General features: G+C 37.5%; 1 protein-coding gene across 1 annotated transcript; it reads right to left on the bottom strand.

Annotated features, from left to right (window-relative positions):
- Window positions 1-1913: 1913 nt before the first annotated feature.
- Window positions 1914-20280, bottom strand: LOC121331255. Its single transcript, XM_041278529.1, has 9 exons — window positions 20044-20280; window positions 16515-16829; window positions 8009-8242; window positions 7128-7247; window positions 6433-6531; window positions 5807-5890; window positions 5090-5176; window positions 2645-2737; window positions 1914-2516 (listed from the first exon to the last, which is right to left on the bottom strand). Exons 1-9 carry the CDS (start codon window positions 20084-20086, stop codon window positions 2428-2430), a joined length of 1164 nt encoding a protein of 387 aa, XP_041134463.1. The 5' UTR covers window positions 20087-20280; the 3' UTR covers window positions 1914-2427.
- Between the last annotated feature and the right edge of the window lie 231 nt (window positions 20281-20511).

The following is a 20511-nucleotide window of genomic DNA, read 5'->3' as shown; positions in this document are numbered from 1 at the left end:
GTTGTTCTTATGTCGGCCTTAATGTGCAACCTTTTGCTTGAACTGAAAAATCTTTCAGAAGCTTTACAAGAATGGAAATGTCACTTGACAAAGAAGTATACTTAAAAATGTACATCAGAAGAATAGAAAGTTACAAAACATGTCCTGGGGAACATGAAGAGGAGGCCAAGACTGGACTCGACAAAGGTTTATTTAAGCAAGTGGAACTAAAGGAAGGTGGGACATTTCCATCTGTAAATCGGGATCAGTTGATCCAGTCAATTGTGGACATGAACCAACGACTAATGCCCGAGGATGACAAGAACAAATGACTGCTTCAGGACATCAATTGTGTCATTAAAGCCACAGGCAGTGAGCATGTGTGTCATCGTGAGAAAAACGTAAAAAGTCTGGCAACACATTTCGGTTTGGATATGAATGAAACTCACCAAGCTTGTGTCGAATACAAATTGACAGGGAAAAGGAACATCCCTCCAAAGCTGCTCTGTGAGAGAGGTTTTAGTGAAATGAATATTATTATATATGACTTGAGGTACAGACTGCATATCAAAACCTTGCCCAATATTATGTTTGTGTCACTGCTATGCTCTCCTGCTCTTCAGTGAAATCCGGAGCCTTCATAATTTATTTAATTCACACAATTTTTTGCAGTAACTTTTTGGGTGTGTCCTAGAATTACTGTAGAAGGCACTAGGTGATATAAACGTCTCATGGAGGGAGGGATGCAAATAGGATTGTCACCTTAGATTGTGTTTCCCACAAGGCTTTTCATACCTCACACTGAATATCGTATTCCTTCAAATTTAAGACACTTTTTTGTAGCCTTCTTGCTTCTCAAAAATATTCTGTGTCTTAAATTCAAGCACAACATAGTAATGTGTGTATTAATATTGCCAGCAAAAGACGTGACTTCTGCCCGATCTCAAATCATTTGTGACATACAGGCAGCCATTTTCAAAGAACCGTCATTAGCTTCCTGAGGAATTTGAAGATAAGCTTTTACAATTTCAGCATTTTTAACAAACAGTACCTGCTTGGACCGATCAGAAATGTTGATCAGACTCCCCTATTTTTCGACATGAGCAATACCACAGTTCACAAATTGGGAGAAAAACAGGTGTGAGTAATCACGACTGGAAATGAGAAGCAGCACATAACTATAACGCTCTGTGATAGCAGACAGCCGCAAACTGCGTCCATATGCATAATTGATGTATCTTTGTAAATGCATATTTATTTTATGTTTTATTTTTTTGTCAAATTGAGGGTGGGAAATTTGGGCTGCATCTTAAATTCAAAGGAATACAGTGAATCATTGCAGCACACACAAACCCGTACTGTTATAGACATACGTTAAACATAAAAATAAAAAAAGTAGTTTACAGGGGGGCCGTCCTAAAACAAAAACATTAATTACAAAAAATAAACAAGAATAGTGGCGACCCGACACACATCAAAGGCACTCCAGCCTTGTTAACTAGAGAACAGAATCCTCTTTGTGTAATGGTTCCTTCTTTTCTAGAGAACAGAATCCTCTCTGTGTAATGGGTCCTCATTATCTAGAGAACAGAATCCTCTCTGTGTAATGGGTCCTCCTTATCTAGAGAACAGAATCCTCTCTGTGTAATGGGTCCTTCTTATCTAGAGAACAGAATCCTCTGTGTAATGGGTCCTTATCTAGAGAACAGAATCCTCTCTGTGTAATGGGTCCTTCTTATCTAGAGAACAGAATCCTCTCTGTGTAATGGGTCCTTATCTAGAGAACAGAATCCTCTCTGTGGTATGGCTGTGACAGGACAGACGTGTGTGGTGACGTCAAGCCAGAATACAGGAAGCAAAACAGAAACAAGGTACTGCAGTGGAGCAGTAACACGCTGCGCGCAAATTTATTTCAACACAGAAATAAAATATTTAAACAAAACCACATTGCTCACAGAGTGAAATAAAAGTTTTAAATAAAACAAATCACAAACACAAAACACAAATCGATACCTAGGTCAGGCTTGGCAATCGCCTTCACTGATCCTATCTTATCCAGTTTTTAGTTTTGCTTTTGTTCTCCTCTTCCTCTCCCGTTCCTCCTTCATGAACACCTCAGTCAGCTGCAGGTTTATATGCAGGTGACCATATCCCGATTAACAACAAACTAACCACTTAATTCAAAAGATGGCCACTTTCTGCACAAGGTTTTTATTAGTGGATGGGGCTTCCCATCCACGCTGCAACACACTACAAAAACAAAACATAACACACGGCGCTTCTTCATATATAAATGCCATAAATCATAATAATAATAATAATAATAATAATAATAATAATAATAATAATAATAATAAAACAAAACAAATACACTTTATAACAGCAGGGCTTTGCCCTGCCCCCTTCTCCTGCACAGGGCTCCCAGCCCTGTTACAGGCTCATTCTTATCTACAGAACAGCATCCTCTCTGTGTAATGGCTCATTCTTATCCTCATCCTCTTTTGTCTTGGTATTGTTCCTTTTACCAGTTGCTACCACTGTACATAAAAGAGTAAACACAGTTAGTGAGTCAGACATGTTCAATAGCACGACTTGTAAAAGATGCAGAATATTTTTAAATTCAACATAAAAACACTTAGATGTTTACTTAAAAAAGCATACTTACAGTAGACGAGGGTGCAAACCCATAATAACACTATCAAGATTACTAGTGCTAAAAAGTAAGGGAGGCCTTTTTTCACAAAGAAGCTGCAAGGATCTGCAAGAATACCAATGATGTTATTAAAATTGTTCCTTGAAATGTAATGGAAGTACATGAAAAAAAACATATACAAATTGACTAATGTAAACAGCAATATCTATCCCAAGCCTGTTTAAAATATGCAAAGTGATAGCAAAGTACTCTAACCTTTTTCACATATGAACAATTGTTTTTTTTTAACATACTTCTAATGTATACACACACACACACACATATACACACAGATTTGGTCAAACGTTTACTTACCCCAGTGGAAATTTAGAATTTCTAGAAATTTCTCAAAAACAAATAATGAATCTTTTGTAGCAAAGCTTTTTTTCTTTTGTAAACGAGGAAAAAAAGTTACAAGAAATACATGTCTACAATTATTTATTTTAGCAATTTTTTCACAAAACTCCAAAAATGCTAATTTAAAGGTATTCATATTCTGACAAGGAAAATGAAATTAATAGCTAGCTGAGACATGTTTAGAAATAATAACCTCTTTTAAACAATTCGGATATTTGTCAACAAGCTTTTGACATGATTTTTTCATGGTTTTTTTTACCATTCTTCAACGAAAAATTGTTCCAGTTCATTCAAATTCCAAGGACTTCTCTTGTGCACAGCCTTCTTCAACTCACACCAAAGATTCTCAGTCGGATTTAGACTTTCTCTCGGCCATTCCAGAACCTTGACTTTATTCATCTTTAACCATTCTGAAGCAGATTTTGATGTGTGCTTTGGATCATTGTTGTGTTGGAACATCCAGTTGCACTTTAACCCTTAGCGTTCCATTTATTTAGCGCTTGTCAGGCGCGTCAGGTCCAATTTATTTTCACACGCGCTATTTAATTTACACATGCGGTTTAAAAGTTTTTTTTTTTTCAGAGTAAAACAGGTTTAAGGCATTGCATGGCAAAAGGACATCAATACTGCATCTCCAGCCAAGCTCCACCACTTGTTCACTGTATTTTTCACATACCTCTTTATAGACATACTAAGAAATCCTCTCCTGATCAATCGTTTTACCACCAAACTCCTCAATAATGTGATCCAAGTCTTTATTTTATTACTATAACACCTCAAAAAGCTCTGCAAATGTCTGTGACATTCTTTGAGCGCTGGGTGCAGAAGAAGCTATCTTCTTTGTTGTGTCCGTGTTGTCTCTGTGGTGCAGGGGCTATGTGTATTGCTTAGACACGCCCCTTTTTTCGGCTTCATTTGACTCCTATCGGTCTCACTTGGTCATTGAAAGGTTGTCTCGACTTTTTTCCGGAGAAAAACGACCAGAGACCTGTGCTTTACGTCTTTTCGATGATGTCGGACAGGGTCCGACACTGGACTGGAAAGGGAAAATTGTAATGTCGGACCTGATCTGACATAGGACCGCAAAAGGTTAAACCAAGTTTTGTAGCATAGGGTTTCGGATGATTGGTCAATATCTTTTGGTAAGCTATGGAATCCATTTTACTATGTATTGGAACTAAATTTCCTGTGCCATTAGAGGAAAAACAGCCCCATAGAAGGATATTACCACTTCCATGTTTGACAGTAGGTACGGTGTTCTCTTCTTTGTGTGCCTCACCAGACTTTCTCTAAATGTAACGACTATCAGCGTGACCAAATAGCTCGATTTTTGTTTCATCGCTCCACAAAAACATTGGCCAGAACTCACATCCATCACTCAAATGCCATTTTGCAAACTTTAAGCAATTGTCCTTCTGACGTTTTCCTAAGAGTGGCTTTTTCCTTTGCCTGCGACCATTGAGACCTTAATAATGCAATACTTGACCTGCGGTTGAAATGGAAACTCCAGTCCCACTTGCAGCCAATTGACTCTTTGGAAATCAGTCTCTGATTGTTGTTAACCTTCCTCACAATTCTTCTACTTGCTCTTGGTGAAAGAATGAAGGAGCGTTTGACAGTACCATGAGTCTTCTACTTCTTGATAATAGAAACAATAGTTGAAATTGTATACTGAAATGCTTGGAAATCTTCTTGCATCCTTCTCGAGCTTTATGACAATAAATCATTTTCTGCATAAGGCCTTCAGATAGAGCTTTACTTTTTCCCATATTGACCTATTGGTAATGACAGCAGTCATCCTATGCCTAACCCTTTTACATACGCTAAGAATGTTCACCTACAACCCAGCATTTTCTAAAATGTGCTATTTCATTGTAAAACAAAGTATTTTTGACATGAGCATTTAAACAAAGTAGTTTACTAATGTAAAGTTTCACTGTTCTATTATTGGCATTAATAAACTGACTGGTACGACCGGGTATTCCATTTTGCCCAGGAGTAGATGAAAGCAGGAAATCGCAGGAAAAAGTATACTTTATAATACTATCTATTTATACTTACTTTCTTTGTAAATGTTTAAAAAGATGACTGATAATGTGGTGCCATACTGGAAAATGTTGAGTACACCATGTGGCAGAGGCAGTTTGACTGTGGGGAAAAATAAACATTTGTGGAGTATCCTGGAAAAACTTGACCTCTTGCAATTTGTTAGATCCAACTGATATCACTTATAATATTAACATTTTAAAAATATTTTCTGGAAAATTAAAAATCTGCTGGAAAAACTTGAGAACCCACAAATATTTCAGTTTTCAGATATTTAATTTTTTTTTACTTTTTTGGGTAATAAGAAGCTCATCAAGGGTTAACATTTTCTTCCAGGACACCCCTCAGTTTGATTTGTTGGTTTGTACTACACAGTAATTATAAAACAGCAACACATTTCTATATCATCTTTTATTAAACCCTTAGATTGAAACTTGCAACCCTATTGGCTAATCCAGTGTCCAAAAATAGTCTTCCAAGATCAGAGGGTTCATAAAAACAGATTGACTGACTGCAGCTTTCTATAAAGTGGAAAACTGTTTATCTTGAGTCAAATGAGCACACTGTCACTTTTTACAGTCAAATTGCTACATGTATATCAATCTTTTCTGTAGTAGTTAGTTTATCATTGGAGATCAATAGGAAAAGCTGCAGGTGTGTCCAGGCTGATATACCTGCAGTTGTGCATGCTTCAGCTCAATCTAAATATATATGAAGTAATGAAGGACATACCTTGTCTTATTTTTCTTATGGTCAACAGGATTAAGATGACAACAGAAATTACCATTAAAATCACCAAAGCTTTGAGGTTATTATCTGCCAACACAAATGCACATATGTAAAGCTGTAAAGATGTCCTTAAAACAGAGGAAATGTACATTATATGAAAAAGAAATAAGAACATAAGAACACAAGAAAATGTATGAACGAGAGGAGTGTATCTGGTCCATCTACGTTCATCTGCTTCCTAGCAGCTGATTGATCTCAGAACTATGTCAAGTTGGGTATTAAATGACCAAAGTGATTCTGTCTCAACAACATGACTAGGTAGACTAAGTAGCTCATAGAATGTTTGTAACATTACTGCCACAAAGTGGTTTTCTTGTAAAAACAGAACCGTAATTCATCGACAGAATCAGTGAATACAGTTGTGTACCAAACATTAAGTCATTATGTCAAATTATTAGGTTTGTATCATCTGGAAATCGAAAAAGGTCACAAGACCACAATATGGAAGCCGTACAAGGTGAAGGGTGTTAGATTTTGCTCAACCAGTTTCCATAATACAGAAAATAATCAGGATATGAAACTGTTACTGAGATATCAAAAGAGAACAATATAAGGCAGTTTTTATTTACCTTCATTAATCCATAAGCTCAGTCCAACAATGTTTAAAATAGGGGAAAAAAAGTCTGCCACAACACCAGTAAACAACCACCAATTCATAGGACCACACCCTAAAAGGAAAGCACATCTGTGAACAACAGAATTTTCACTCTTTGTCGTTGTTGCTTATTTTACAGCACTCACCCCTCTTCAAATATAAGCATACATCTTTAACAAGCAGTCATCTAACATTTAGTGGTACCCCAAAATGTTCTAGCAACCAACGACCGGGGTAGGGCATTTTTGCTAACTCCAATCAAATTCCTTCACTAAATATATTGCTAGCCCTGAATAGATAATCACCCCTCTTCAAAAATAGATGCTAATAAGCAAGCTGTTCCACAAGTGCAGTTGCACTAATTAATACTACCTATGCACTAACCGAATCAGTTAAAATAGTGTCTTATAAGTTTTACCTCTAAATAACCACTGGGCAGAATATTTTCTTAATCTTACCCCAAATGAGTTTCTGCACTGTTAAGAGCAGTACAACAGTATTTTTCAGGCTAGGAAATTTATAAAAACCATGATATGACATGACAGAAAAAACAGATTTATATAGGTAGCACTTTCACTGTGTAGAACAGACATTGGACAGCAGATTCTACTATATTGTACAGCTTGACATGCATCAACAGAACACTGAAAAGCAAAACTTGATACATGCCTGTTGGTATCAAATTGTAGCAAAACTGAAACTGCATAGTGGTGGATGGCACAGATAGTAGGTCCAAAACAAATGCACACATCTCTACAACGACAACGGCTTTCTGCTGATCTGAAAAAACTTAAACAAGAACATTAAAAAATCACATACGAACAAAAGGTGTTTATATCCCTTTAAACTAAAATGATTAACTCTTTCAGCACTGTGGGAATGAGCCAGAGATAAGCTACCCCTGGATTTTAAAAGGGTATTTCATAGATGCTTGAATTCCCCTGGATTGCATCAACCATCTATGTTCAGGGCAATAATGCTGGGATAACCAAGTTTAGATTGCTGATGCAATTCAATCCCTGAACATTACGCTATGATCGCTAATTAAATAGTTTCAGTGTCTTGAAACTGACCACAGTCCAGTTTACTGGTCTGCAATTGTGAGGGGAGTTCTCTGTTCTAGGTTCTGTTTACAGGTCTTCAGTGTTGGCATGTGACTATTTTTTTTTTTACAGGAAAGTTAATAAAATCAGCAGAAAATGCAGCTACAGTAAGTAATTTTAACATTACACTGTATTTAACATTATATTAAATTAGGATAGAAATGTGCAATGTCGTTACCTTTCCCTGAATATTGAATATTTAAATTATCACAATTTGACTCATTCCAAGTGGTTCTGAGTTTTAATTATTTTACCCATTGCTGTATCTAGTTTTCAGGTAAGTTCAGATTTTGTGCATTAAACTGACAACTGAGTTAACTCCTGAGGTGATCAAACCAGTGAAAATGGGTAAAAAAAAATCATATTAAGTACAAATTTGCAACCGATATGATAGTGTACTTCAAAAACACAGCATTATTTAATATTGCAAGGCCTACTTGTAGTTACCAATTAGTGAAACATCTGCTGTCTTGTTGTGCTTTGGGGATTGGGCTAGGCACTTGTACACTCCACAGAGTTTTGAGACAGATGCATTAGAAGGCAGTTGTAGGGTGTTGTTAGAAATCTCAAAGTCTTCTGGGACATTTTTACCATCCTTTGTCCAGGTCACTGAATCGTAACCAGTGACATTACAAGTAAGGACATCTTGATTCTTAATTATGATGGGATGACCAGGAAGCTCTGGAAGGAAATTAAAGACCTTCCTTTTTTTTTTTTAAAAAAAAAAAAAAATATATATATATATATATATATATATATATATATATATATATATATATATATATATATATATTAAGATTTAGGGCCCTATCCTGGGAGATTCCTAGATACCCACTTTTGCTCTGGAGTTATGTGTATCACTTGTGTCTTAAGACTCGGGCTGTCAGTTAAGCCTCCAAATAGCAATCAATTAATTGGGTACACAAAATATAATAATTCTTGCAAACGTTGAATGTGAATTAATCTCTGACCCAATAACACAGTTGCGTGTGTTCACACCTCTAGACAGGATGAAGTGCGCTTCATCCATACAAAGAACTGTGAAATCGACACGTCTGATGAAATATGTCTCCTCCAATGCTCAAACATGATTCAGCTTGTACGGTAACATCTGCAGAGTTGAACAAAAGCCTTATGAACAGTTGAATTTGGCAAATCCAGGCGACAGGCGATAGCACGTGAGCTTGTGCTGGGTTGTGATCTTGGTGTCGGTGGTCTGCTGCTATGAGGCTTGTCACAAGTGCAACCTGTTTCCTCAAATGTTATTAACTTCTGAACAGCAACTATTGAACACGTCCCGTTACGGATGTTAAGCACTTTACGGTATTCCCTGAAAGCTGCCTCGGCATTGCTTCCTTTGCGGTAAACTTGACCAGTTCACCTCTCTGCACACTTGTCAGCTTCATGTTGCTTGACTGAGCTGCCTTGCGAGTGACAAGACTATTTATACCGATAGTACTGTAGTATGGAAATATGCGGCAGTAACCACAGTGGCGCCCCCTAGTGGCAAAAATAAATAACTGTGGCATTTGCGTCCTCATGGTTCCCTTAACAACTGTATGCAATGTCACCTTCCTATGCCCTACTGTTTGTGAGATATGGTGCGTTGATGTGGTAAACTTACTTTCTAATCACCCTGTATATATGCAGAGGTCATGCCAGCTTTTTTGTTCATGCGTTGCTGTGGCAAAGTTGTTTGTAGTGCACAGGTGTAGAGGTGATGCAATGCGTAAACTGATGACAAACACCAAAGTTCAGGGCCTAAACAATTCTTTATTTGTTTTTATAATCCAGGTTGTTTGGCAACAGTAAATAATAATCCCTGGTGATACGCAGCAATGTGTATTGCACAGTTTAAACCAGGAGGCTCAGTCCCGAAATAATAAACACAGTATAAACACACACAGAACACAAACACGATCACAAGTCCAGAGTGAGTGCTTTGGTGCAAGCGGTGAAATACAATTTATTAGTGAACAGTAGTGCATTTCTGTCCTTGTTAGTGCTGGCCTTTAGCAACAGCTCCAGGCTAGTGTTAGCCGTCTAACAATGACAAACAATGACAGTTAGAACAACAAAACAAACAAAACACGAAACCCTCATGGTTATTTTATCTCTGTACTCCTTTTACAGATCCGTGTGTAACCATAACAAAGGAACAGATTGCTCGGCCACATCCCCTGATATACCCTCAGTCACACCCCCTTTGGTAGAGAGTGCAATCATGTCTCCTCCAATCCATGACTGACACATCGCCTACTGCAGTAAGGCACTGACTTCTAGTATTGTGCCTTTGCCTCCTTTTTGGATGACTGACTTCCAACTGACCTGGAATGAACTGCCAAACCGTTATAACGTGCCCTCACAGGTCGGGGGGGAGATTGTTGACTCAGATTTATTTTCTCTCTGTCACAGTTCCTGAAACACACATGCGTATGATTTTCGTCCCAACCATCAGATATTAAACATTCAGTTGTTAACACAAAAGCTAATAAACTCCAGGGATGTACATTTTTGTACATTTTTATGAATGTTTAAACTCTACACTATATCACAATTTAAACCATATCTGTATGTGTATAGATATACAGACACACTTTTCTTTATGCTAGTATATACTAACAGTAGACCGTTCCTATGACAACAAGACAGGATTCTACACACTCAGGATTGACACACCACCCCTACACACGTTAAAAAAAATCCAGCAGCAATACAAGACATGCACATTATTTAACAGAATGGTGAAGCAACTCAGCAGAAGCGTAAACACCAAATTGCTCAGCGACTTGTGTCTGGTTCAGGTTTTTTTTTCCAAGAGCTCGAACAATTTCCAACTTTTTGTAGCAAAGAAACAGCAGAGCATTTCGCCATTTTGTTTACATACCATGTTGTAGCAATGAGATGCACTCGTGAAAATCAAAATACAAAACGAGTCAATGACATGATGGTGGTTCTGGAAAGATTTAATAAACCAATCGATGTGCCTCAGGACACTCTTGTGATGACAAGCTGCTTTTGAAAAGAGTGTACCTTAATCAAGGCTGTTATATTCCAGAACAGTTATTTTACGGTCATTTTCCTGCAGTGTAATAGAGTACCAAGAATGTGCATGTCTGTGTCCCTTACCTGTGTTTAGGATGCAAAATTTTGCATTAACATGACCTCTGTGTGTGTGTGTGTGTGTATGTGTGTGTGTGTGTGTGTGTGTGTGTGTATATATATATATATATATATATATAGGCACTTTATATATTAATGTCTCTGCACTTCAAAAATACTTTACAATAAATATTTATTGCTTTACTGTATTTTTTTATTAAATATAGCTGCTACAGCAGAATAAAATAACTAAACAACAGAAATAAATAACAGAAAATGTTTTTGAAGTTCATACCGCAAGTTCCCTTTCAATTTGAAGACGACCACCAACGACATTATGCATGGGATATGCCTGCCCATTGGGTTGGTATTGCTGAGCTCTTTTCTTTATGCTAGTATATACTAACAGTAGACTGTTCAGAGCTGCCGGTAGGCCTTTTCTGGGATGATGCACTTGGTCCCGCCCACCGAGGGTTAAAACCATCATTCTGAGGAAGCCATTTCTCTTTTTCCTTCTCATGATGGTATGGTAAGACCTCTGCGTTTAGCTGAGTGTGTTGATAGAAAAGAGCTTCTCGAGTCGAGTCGATTGTATTTCCCCTGGATTCGTGCTGAAAGCAAGCTTGCCACTTTCCTGGAATCAGCAACTCTCTAAAACCGAGTCTCTTGTCTTTCTGTCTTTCAGCAGCTTCCTCGCTTGAATTGTAGGCTAATCTGCTTTTTACTGTCTGTCGTGTGTGAGCGACTTCCTGTGCAGTCACCCCACATGAGTGATTGTCTGTTTCTTTCTTGGAAGAATACAGTTCCCCCCCGAGACTAGGCCTTGCCGCATCCCCGCTGTAGAGTGATTCCCCCAACCACCACCTGCCAGCTGAAGTGGGCCTCGTTGTTTAGCTGCCGCTGTACATCCCCCGTCTCTGTATTAGACCACAAGGCCCTGTTTTTCGAGGTCGCGCCTTGGAATGCACTGATAAGCTGGGCCTAGCAGGGTTCCCCCCAATAGACTCCACCATCGAGGCCTTAGTCGAGGTCCCGCCGGTGGGAGGATTAGCCAGAGACCCGGCATGTCCGAACCCGCAGTGCAGGGTGACGGAAACGCACCTCAAGAGGGCGTATGCAGCGGAGGCACAGGTAACTGATTGCCCGTATAGATACCATACTGCGTGAGGCCCCGCTCCCTGAGCCAGAGGCCGCCAAACTACGTCTCCTGTCCAGCACGCTGCTACAAATCTAAGGTCACCAAGGGCAAGCTCTTGGCCGGAGCCTGGCTAGCTTGACTGTGGCTCCCAGACAACTGCGATTGTCACAAGCCAGATTTCCCATTGCGAGGCATCCCGGCAGGTGGCGGCGTTGCTCCCTCCCCACGCTCCCATGTGGGGCAGGTTGAACCGCTGGCAATCTCCTCCGACGTGGACTATCAACAGGACAGTTCTGGTTCCCATGGCTCCACTGGGTGACCTAAGTCATCGCCTACGGGGCACATCAGCAGCAAACAATCAGCCCTCCCAGCAGGCACAGGAAACGCAGGACGTGGCCAGCCTACTCACCAGCGTCCCAGGAGGTCGGTTCCAGGGCCACCCCCCTAGGCAGATACCTCAAAGTGCCCAGCCACAACCTCAGCAGACCAGGCAGGACCCCTGAAGGCTTGCGGCCTCAGACACTCTTTTCGGCACACCAGCTGCAATACTGGCACACCTGCACCTCAAACACCTGGGTGCTCACCACCGTGCACAAAGGTTACGTGCTCTAGTTCTGCTTGGGACCTCCTCCCTTTCGAGGAATCATAAATACTTTTGTGAAAGACCCTCTCCAGGGCTTGGTACTTCAGAAAGTGAGAGCAACGCAAGTCCAGGTCAACTATAACATGGTAGAGCCATCATCAAGAGGGCACTATCGCTATTAGAAAATAATTTTTACCACTGTTTTCTTTTTTAAAAAAAACATCTTAAAACCTAGATTTACCTTGCACTTGTACTGATTCGTCGGGCACCTTTCTGCCGAGCAAAGACATTCTAAGAAAATAGTCCTGAACATTTTATAAATAAAACAAAAGATGATAGAGGGTTTTAAACCCCTATTTATAATCTGGACATTGCCTGATAAATGAACACAGCAAATACTGAACAGTCTGTGCAGGATGGAGTCTGAAAACTGCTTGTTACTGGAGCGTCATTTGAGCTGACAGGGAGTAGATTGGCTGCTGTGGTAGTAACAGGAACAGGATCCACTGCTTGATTGGTTGGTTTTGAGTCTTGTTTGGAGGGTTAAATTGTGTTTTTGCTGAACATTTGCTGACCAATAGCTGCAAACTGAACTTTCATTACAGTGTCCTGTTACATTACAGACATAATTTCTCTTGTCTCCAGACCAGGGTCAGTTTCAAATTTAGTATCAAAATACTTTTCAGCTTACCAATTCTTAAAAACTGATACTGACCGCTTGGTTTGTGTCTTGTTCTTAGTTCATTTCTTTGCACTTCTAAGTTTTCAAGCTCATTCTCTGATACATTTATATGCCTTGCTGTATTATTACTTGTAGTTCTACAGTTTTCAACAGCAGTAGCTGGATAGGGTGTTGTAGGTGAGGCTGGTAAATGTACCCACTCCGGTATATTGATACGTACCCAAATAAATCAATTTACATAAAGTTCAGAGTTCAGGTAGTTTGTCATGTTTTCAGTTTAGCTGTACGCAAGAAAGTAATTTAAAAAAAGCCGGTATACACACGGATTGATTTAAAATTTGATTCAAAGTTGGTGCCGAGACGTTCCAGCGTCTATTAGAGCCCGCTAGAGCTGGAAGCTGATTGGCTGACGGTACTGAATTGTTTTCTAATATATGTAAGAAAACTGTGATGTTTTTTCTATATTTTTTCTATATTAAAGTAGAAATTTAAAACAATTATGATTAAACATTTTTCTTAATTGACATATTTACTACTTTGCCTTTAAACTTTTCATTGCTTTGTATTAAAGGGATGTTATAAAGAAGCACCTCTGAATCTCCTATAAGCACTTCACAAATCTTAAACTGGGGGGTCTCGACCCTGAGCATTTTCACTTCACTCAGCAATAAACATTCACCTTGGGTTGCTCCAGTGATTTTTTTTCTTTCCAATTGCACCACTGCATACTGTATGTTGTTTAATATTATAATTGAATTAAAAACTAATACCGTATATGTACCAATATATTTTAATATATTTTGAACAGTAGTCAAACATATTTAAGCAATAACTACATGCTTCCAGTGTATAAGGGGATAACAGCAATCGAAGTGGATAACAATCCACTAGTTGTCTCCAAGTACACTTGATGTGTCTTCTTAGTATAAATTAGGGATGGGTTGGTGCGCCGGTTTTTCGGTTTACCGCGGTTTAGATACATTACGGTATTAATACCGTTTCTTTTATTCTAAACCGTAATTATCGTTATTCGGTTATACACAGGTTAACATATTTTTTCAACTGCACACATGCTTCTTTAATTAGATCGCCGCATACTCTTCTTTGTTCAAGACTGAATAGATTCAATTCTTTTAGCCTGTCTGCATATGACATGCCTTTTAAACCCAGAATAATTCTGGTCGCTTTTCTTTGCAATCTTTCTAGAGCAGCAATATCCTTTCTGTAGAGAGGTGACCAGAACTGAACACAATATTCAAGATGAGGTCTTACTAATGCCTTGTACAATTTTAACATTACTTCCCTTGATTGGATCTTATTATAGTTTCCATAAGTTTGCATATAATAGAAGTCAGGCTTATTGGTCTGTAGTTACCTCGTTCAGTTTTTTTTCCCTTTTTGTGGATCGGTATTACGTTTGCAATTTTTCAGTCTCGGTTAGCGGTTTGTAAATAAATTATTTCGTTTCTTTGAGTACTATTGGGAGGATCTCATCCGGCCCAGGGGATTTGTTTATTTTAAAAGCTCCTAGTCCCTTTAACACTTCTGCCTCGGTTATGCTAAAGTTATTTAAAACTGGCTAGGAACTGGTTGACATGTGGGGTATGTTGTCCGTATCCTCCTTTGTAAAAACTTGTGAAAAGTAATCATTTAATTTTTTACTTCATCTATGATTTTGCCATTTGTATCTCTTAGACATTTAACCTCCTCTTTGAATGTTCTCTTGCTGTTGTAATATTGGAAAAACATTTTGAAATTGGTTTTAGCCCCCTTAGCAATGTTCATTTCTATTTGTCTCTTGGCCTTTCTAGCTTCCTTTTTGACTTGCGTTTGCAGTTCCGTGTACTCTCTCTGTGTACTTTGTTTTTGTTCCCTTTTTAACGCTCTTTAAAGCACCTTTTTTCGCTGAATATTTTTTTTAAATTGATCTATTAAACCATTTTGGCAATTTAGTTTTACATTTAGATTTGTCACCTTTAGGGATGTAATTGTTTTGCACATCTAGTACTACATTTTTGAAGAACAGCCATCCTTTTTCTGTGGATGTTTACTCTATTTTACTCAAATCTACTGCTGTTAGTTTAGCTGATGGCAAATAGTACATTATGTTTTGGGTTTTTTTTTGTTGTTTTGGTTTTTATTGTTTTGGGGTTTTTTTTAACAATTGATTGATTTATTTCATATAGCGTGGACAAGGCTGTTCACGGCTTCAGTGTATAATGATAAAATGCCGTTCGCCTTCGCTAACAAGGTGGCAGCAGTGGTTTTAGTGGTTATTTGCATCACGATTATCAGGTCACTGCAGATTTCCTTTGGTGCTGAGTGACGTGTGCAGCACCCTCAAACAAAATTAGCACAGACCCGCGCCTGCAGCAGGATAGCCTACCTATTATCATAGTAGTTTTGTTTAAACTAGTTGTAACAGTATTCCAATTTTCTTAGGTAAGTGAAGAAATCTTTTTTTTTTTTTTAGAAACTCCACATGTGTAATAATCATTGGAAGCTTACTTGTGCAATGTCATAAATGTAAATCCAATAACACGTTTTAGTATGATTTTTTTTTTGTTTGTTTTGCTACACATTAAACGACTCATTTCTGCTCTTAAACAATAGCCTGTACAGGTACATGTTTGTGTTTTAAGCAAAAGACCGATCACTTCCCAATTCTATTTGCCATCAGCTAAACAAACTATTTATTTATTTATTTGTTTATTTCATTTTATATGTTAAAATGTTTTAACAAACTACAGCACCACGTTATTTTGTATAGATCTTAATACTGTTGTAGTATAACATTGAGAGTTTACGACTTTATTTCTTTTTTAAGTATTATTCTGATTGTCTTTACAAAAAAGAAACGTAGAAAGTTATTTGGCATAGTAAAATACTAAATGCCAAATGTTGAAATCATTCCATGAAAGGAAGTGTGTTTTATTGGTTTTATTTTTGTGAATTACGGTAATTTAAGTGATTTACACTAGTATTTCTTCTTTTGAGCCTTTATCTGATAACTTGCATTATGTACTATATACCGTGATATTAAGGTTACCACTGTATTTTTTTTTTTTTTTAACACTTATCATACCGTGCAAATTTCATACCGTCCCATCCCTAGTATAAATATTATGTGTTTTGATCTTTCCTGGAATTTAGGAGTCTGTCACAGAATTCTGTGCCAGGATGTCTAAGGGAAACTTTATGTCTCTGTATCAAATGTTGACAGTGTCCTGTTCACTGCAGCATATACAAATTTGGATTTCAATGTCAGACCATCTGTGATATAATCTGCTTATGATCTGCTGTCCAATATTTAGGTGGCCCATAGTATTGTAATATATGAATCCATTTTAAAATAATTGCAATTCCGATCCCATTGGGACAGTAACATTTTACAAGCCCATAACATATTTTGGGGGTCCTGGGTTTTTGTTTTCCATCAAACACTTACCAAGAATGCGGAGCCGATACTGCTGCTTGTGCTTTTGGTTAATTTTTCTTTCATAGTTGCCACCATCTCTCCAGTCCACATGTTTTAAAGTGAATGAACCGTTTGGAAACACATATATCCGTTTTTTGTACTTTGCAAAGATGTCAGGGCTGTCTGGTGATGCTGAGTAAAGGGTAAAAACATCCTCTGAATACCCACTGCTGTTCTTAAATGTCCATTCAATCAATCTGGTCTGATTGTCCTTCACCCCTGGCAGGGAAACTGCGTCTCCAAGGTACACAGGTATCTCTGGCACTTCTGGAACCTCACTGGTCACTAGAAACACAGACAAACAGCCACTTGAGCATCTCAGACCCAACTGGTACACAGGGTATGGTCAAAGGCATTTACGTGTATTGTGATTCTACATACTTATTACTTTTATTATGTTTGTAATTTACACCAGTTCATTCTGTACAGCTGTGCTCTGCTTTTTTTGGTACAAAACAAAATTATTTTATATCTATATATATATATATATATATATATATATATATATATATATATATATATATATATATATATATATATGCTTATATATATATAGTATGCGATCACTTAGCCATATAGTAGCCTACATAACTCTGTGCTATGGTTTGACAATGTTGCCAGATCAGAACTTTTCCCACCAGGCCTAAAGGTTTTTATATTTCTGCTCAAGGTAAGAAATGGTAAAGTTTTTTTTTGTTTGTTGTTTGTTTTTTGTTTTTTTTAATATGTACATTTAAGGATTTTCAAAGGGTTTTTTCTGTCTGAAATCAGTTATTTTCACAAGTTGTTCAGTTAATAAAATGGCGGATGAGCTGTGGCATCATGCCTGTTGGCTGCTGCGACCACTGACTTCTACAGAATTTCTCCAGACTTTAGATTTAATTTAACTGCCACAACATGATCAGTTCATGTGCAGCTGGCATTAGGGCCCCCAGGCCCAGTCTGTGCTGCATATAATTTGAGAGAGGGGCACAGGTGGGGCCATGGTACTTGTTACAGAAAGTTAAAGTTAATTTAGTTGCAATGGCAGTGTTTACGTGTTATGCCTGTCAGTGAATATGTGTTCTGGAAAATGAAGAAGAAAAAAAAAATTATCGAAAAAATGAAAACAATTTGAAAGTTATTTGATTAATGAGAGGTAACTTCCAAATATTATTTTATAGCTTTTGTTTTGTTTTGTTTTTGCCAGCGATTTTACAATTTAGCCATGGTGTGTCAATATAATGTAATACACTTTGCAGACGTCCACTTAGCGCACCTGAAATGATTTTATTTTAACCCCTTTTAATCATTCAATCCTTGTTAATCAGACACGGGTGTTTTAATTAGTTGTAATGGGCAATCACAAAGTGAAATGCTATATACTGTATGCTGTGGCAGAAGAATGCCGTGCTGTGCTATGTCCTAGCGTGTCCTGACAGATGAATGGTGCGGTGGTCGACTGGGCAAAATTAACCAGTGACTGGTGAAACCATTATTTCAAGCTGTCCTTACAAAGGTACCACCGAATATTCCTGTCAAGACACTGCACTGACTGGTTATCATATTATTGTTAATAAAACAATGAATAATCCTCCCCCATCACAGAAACCCTAAACCTAAGGTCAGTATCCGATAATGCAGACATTACACATCTAAAGTAGTTCATATTTGACAGTGAATAAGCATTTTTGTTACTTTGGAAAAAAAGTAACCAGAGATGCGGACTTCCTCAGTTGTCCTGACAGGAACATTTCGTGGTACCTTTGTAGGCACTGCTTATTTCAATTTTATTTAATTTGTGTTTATTTGGGGTTTCTTATTGTTTGAATTAGTTTAATTATAAAGAGTTCAAAGCAGTTTTATTTCATGCTTTGATGTATTGATTTATTAATTGTATTGTTGTTTTATGTGCATTCTATATGGTGCATGCTATTTTTGTAGTAGCAGTTACAGACTGAGAAGTGGTTATTCTGTGATCTGTGACTGAATGTATAGTTTTAAATTATTTTATAAAGGTAATTCATTTTACCCCTTCTCATCTCTGGCGCATAATTACATTAGCCATTGTACATAGTAAACCTGTTCCCCTCCTTCCCAGCAGCAGTAACGTTATAGATAAATTAAGCCAGCGTCTATTTTGCATGAATTGTTTCTTAACACATTTAGGAGATATTGAGCACTGAACATTTTACCAGCCTAATTGTGTGTGTGTTTGTGCTGAAATTAGAATTTCACAATTAAAAACACAGGGACTGATCCTCACAATATACATATATATATATATATATATATATATATATAATATTATATATATATATTATATCTATATATATAGTATATATATCTGTCAACGACTTTTAATCTTCAATAGCCCATTGTGGAATTAAAGTATAATGGCAGGGACACACAGAGAAGAAATGAATCGTACATCCTGTAATAGTAGCAAGTTATTTATTTGTATTGTTTCGTTCTCGGTCTAACATTTAACTTTTTAACAGGAATGTCGTTAGTTGTTGTTTTTTTTTTTTGTTTGTTTTGTTTTGTTTGTTTGTTTTGTTTTAAATCACCCAGTCAGTCACAGTGTTTGACTGAATCTTACAACAAACCCGGGATGTTTCGTGTAATCTTCCATTAACAAAGTTTGAATCTTACCAAACTTGAGAAAGTGCACTGGTTAGTTTTAAGCCCATATCCTGTTTCATTGTTTTGTTTTGTTTCGTTTTTTAAACAAGGTTTGTTATTAGATTACAAATAGTGCACATAGCCAAGCCCTGGCACATTCTACAGGTTTTTTACACACACACGCATATATGGGCTAATCCACCACGAAGTAGACCACGATGGCGCATTGATAAAAACTGAAATTAATAGATACCGGAGCACAACCTTATGAATAAATAACACTGTATAACTACATGTATTATCCGTCATAATCGATTTGAAACCCAACTTAACACGCAAACAAGGACTGGTAACACGTTGTGGTAACTTGTGATTTGTGTTATTGAGAAATTACAGTACTTGATAGCGTTTAAGGATTACAGATGGAGAATGTTGATTTTAAGACTGGGGCTCAAAAATGATATGCACTTTTCAACTACACTACTTTGAACAAGTGTAACGCATGGCTACATTTTACGGATATTCATAGGCATGTTATGTTGTTTTTCGGAGTTATGAAGGCATAGAGTATTGTTTTTATGCCAGTTCAAATAAAGCATAGCCTACTGATACAGTACAGTATTTCAATTAAGAAAAAACAATAGTCACAAATTGCGTCATGAACACACAGTATGACTCTGTGTTGTAACACACGAATATTAGTCTGAAAAAGTTTGAACAATAAAGTCTAGAATTAATTAAAACAGAAAAAAAACACATTTTACAAAATCAGAACTAAACTGAATATAGGCCTATTAGTGGTGCCAGGAGATATTTATTTTACTTATGGTTTAACCAAGCCAAACTCTATGTGTAGCAGTTGATTGTATCCACAGAGAACCGGTGTGCTACCTACCTGGCATGATGGTGAAACTAATCAAAAAGAATATCCAAGTCATGCTTGTGCTGGGTCGATCGATTTTCTTCCAGATAGTAAATTGTGTTGGCAGTGTATAAGGAAAAATCAAATATTTCCTTTGTTATTTGTTTGCATAGGAAACGAAAACCAAAACCTCCTAAAAGTCTTAGAACCTGCCGAGCAAAAAACAAAAAACAAAAAAAGGACTAGGAACATGTTTTCCGTGTGAGGCGAAGGGGCGTCTGTAATGAATGATGTTATAAAAGTACATTGCATTTAAAGGGGTGTGGTATCCTAGGCGGTGCTTACTTTTTTTTTCTTTGTCTTTGCACGTCTTTTTCACCACAAAACTACCGGTATTTGCATACTGCTACACTCTGTGTTGGAAATTAGTGTTCACTGTTCCACTTTTCAATTTTAATCCATGGGTATAATTTCATTAAAAAAATGTGGTGAATGGTGGTT

This window comes from Polyodon spathula, chromosome 2 (genome assembly GCF_017654505.1).
Source record: "Polyodon spathula isolate WHYD16114869_AA chromosome 2, ASM1765450v1, whole genome shotgun sequence".
NCBI classification, from domain to species: Eukaryota; Metazoa; Chordata; class Actinopteri; order Acipenseriformes; family Polyodontidae; genus Polyodon; species Polyodon spathula.
The sequence above is the reverse complement of the archived record's forward strand: the minus strand, read 5'-3'. Positions and strand labels throughout refer to the sequence as shown.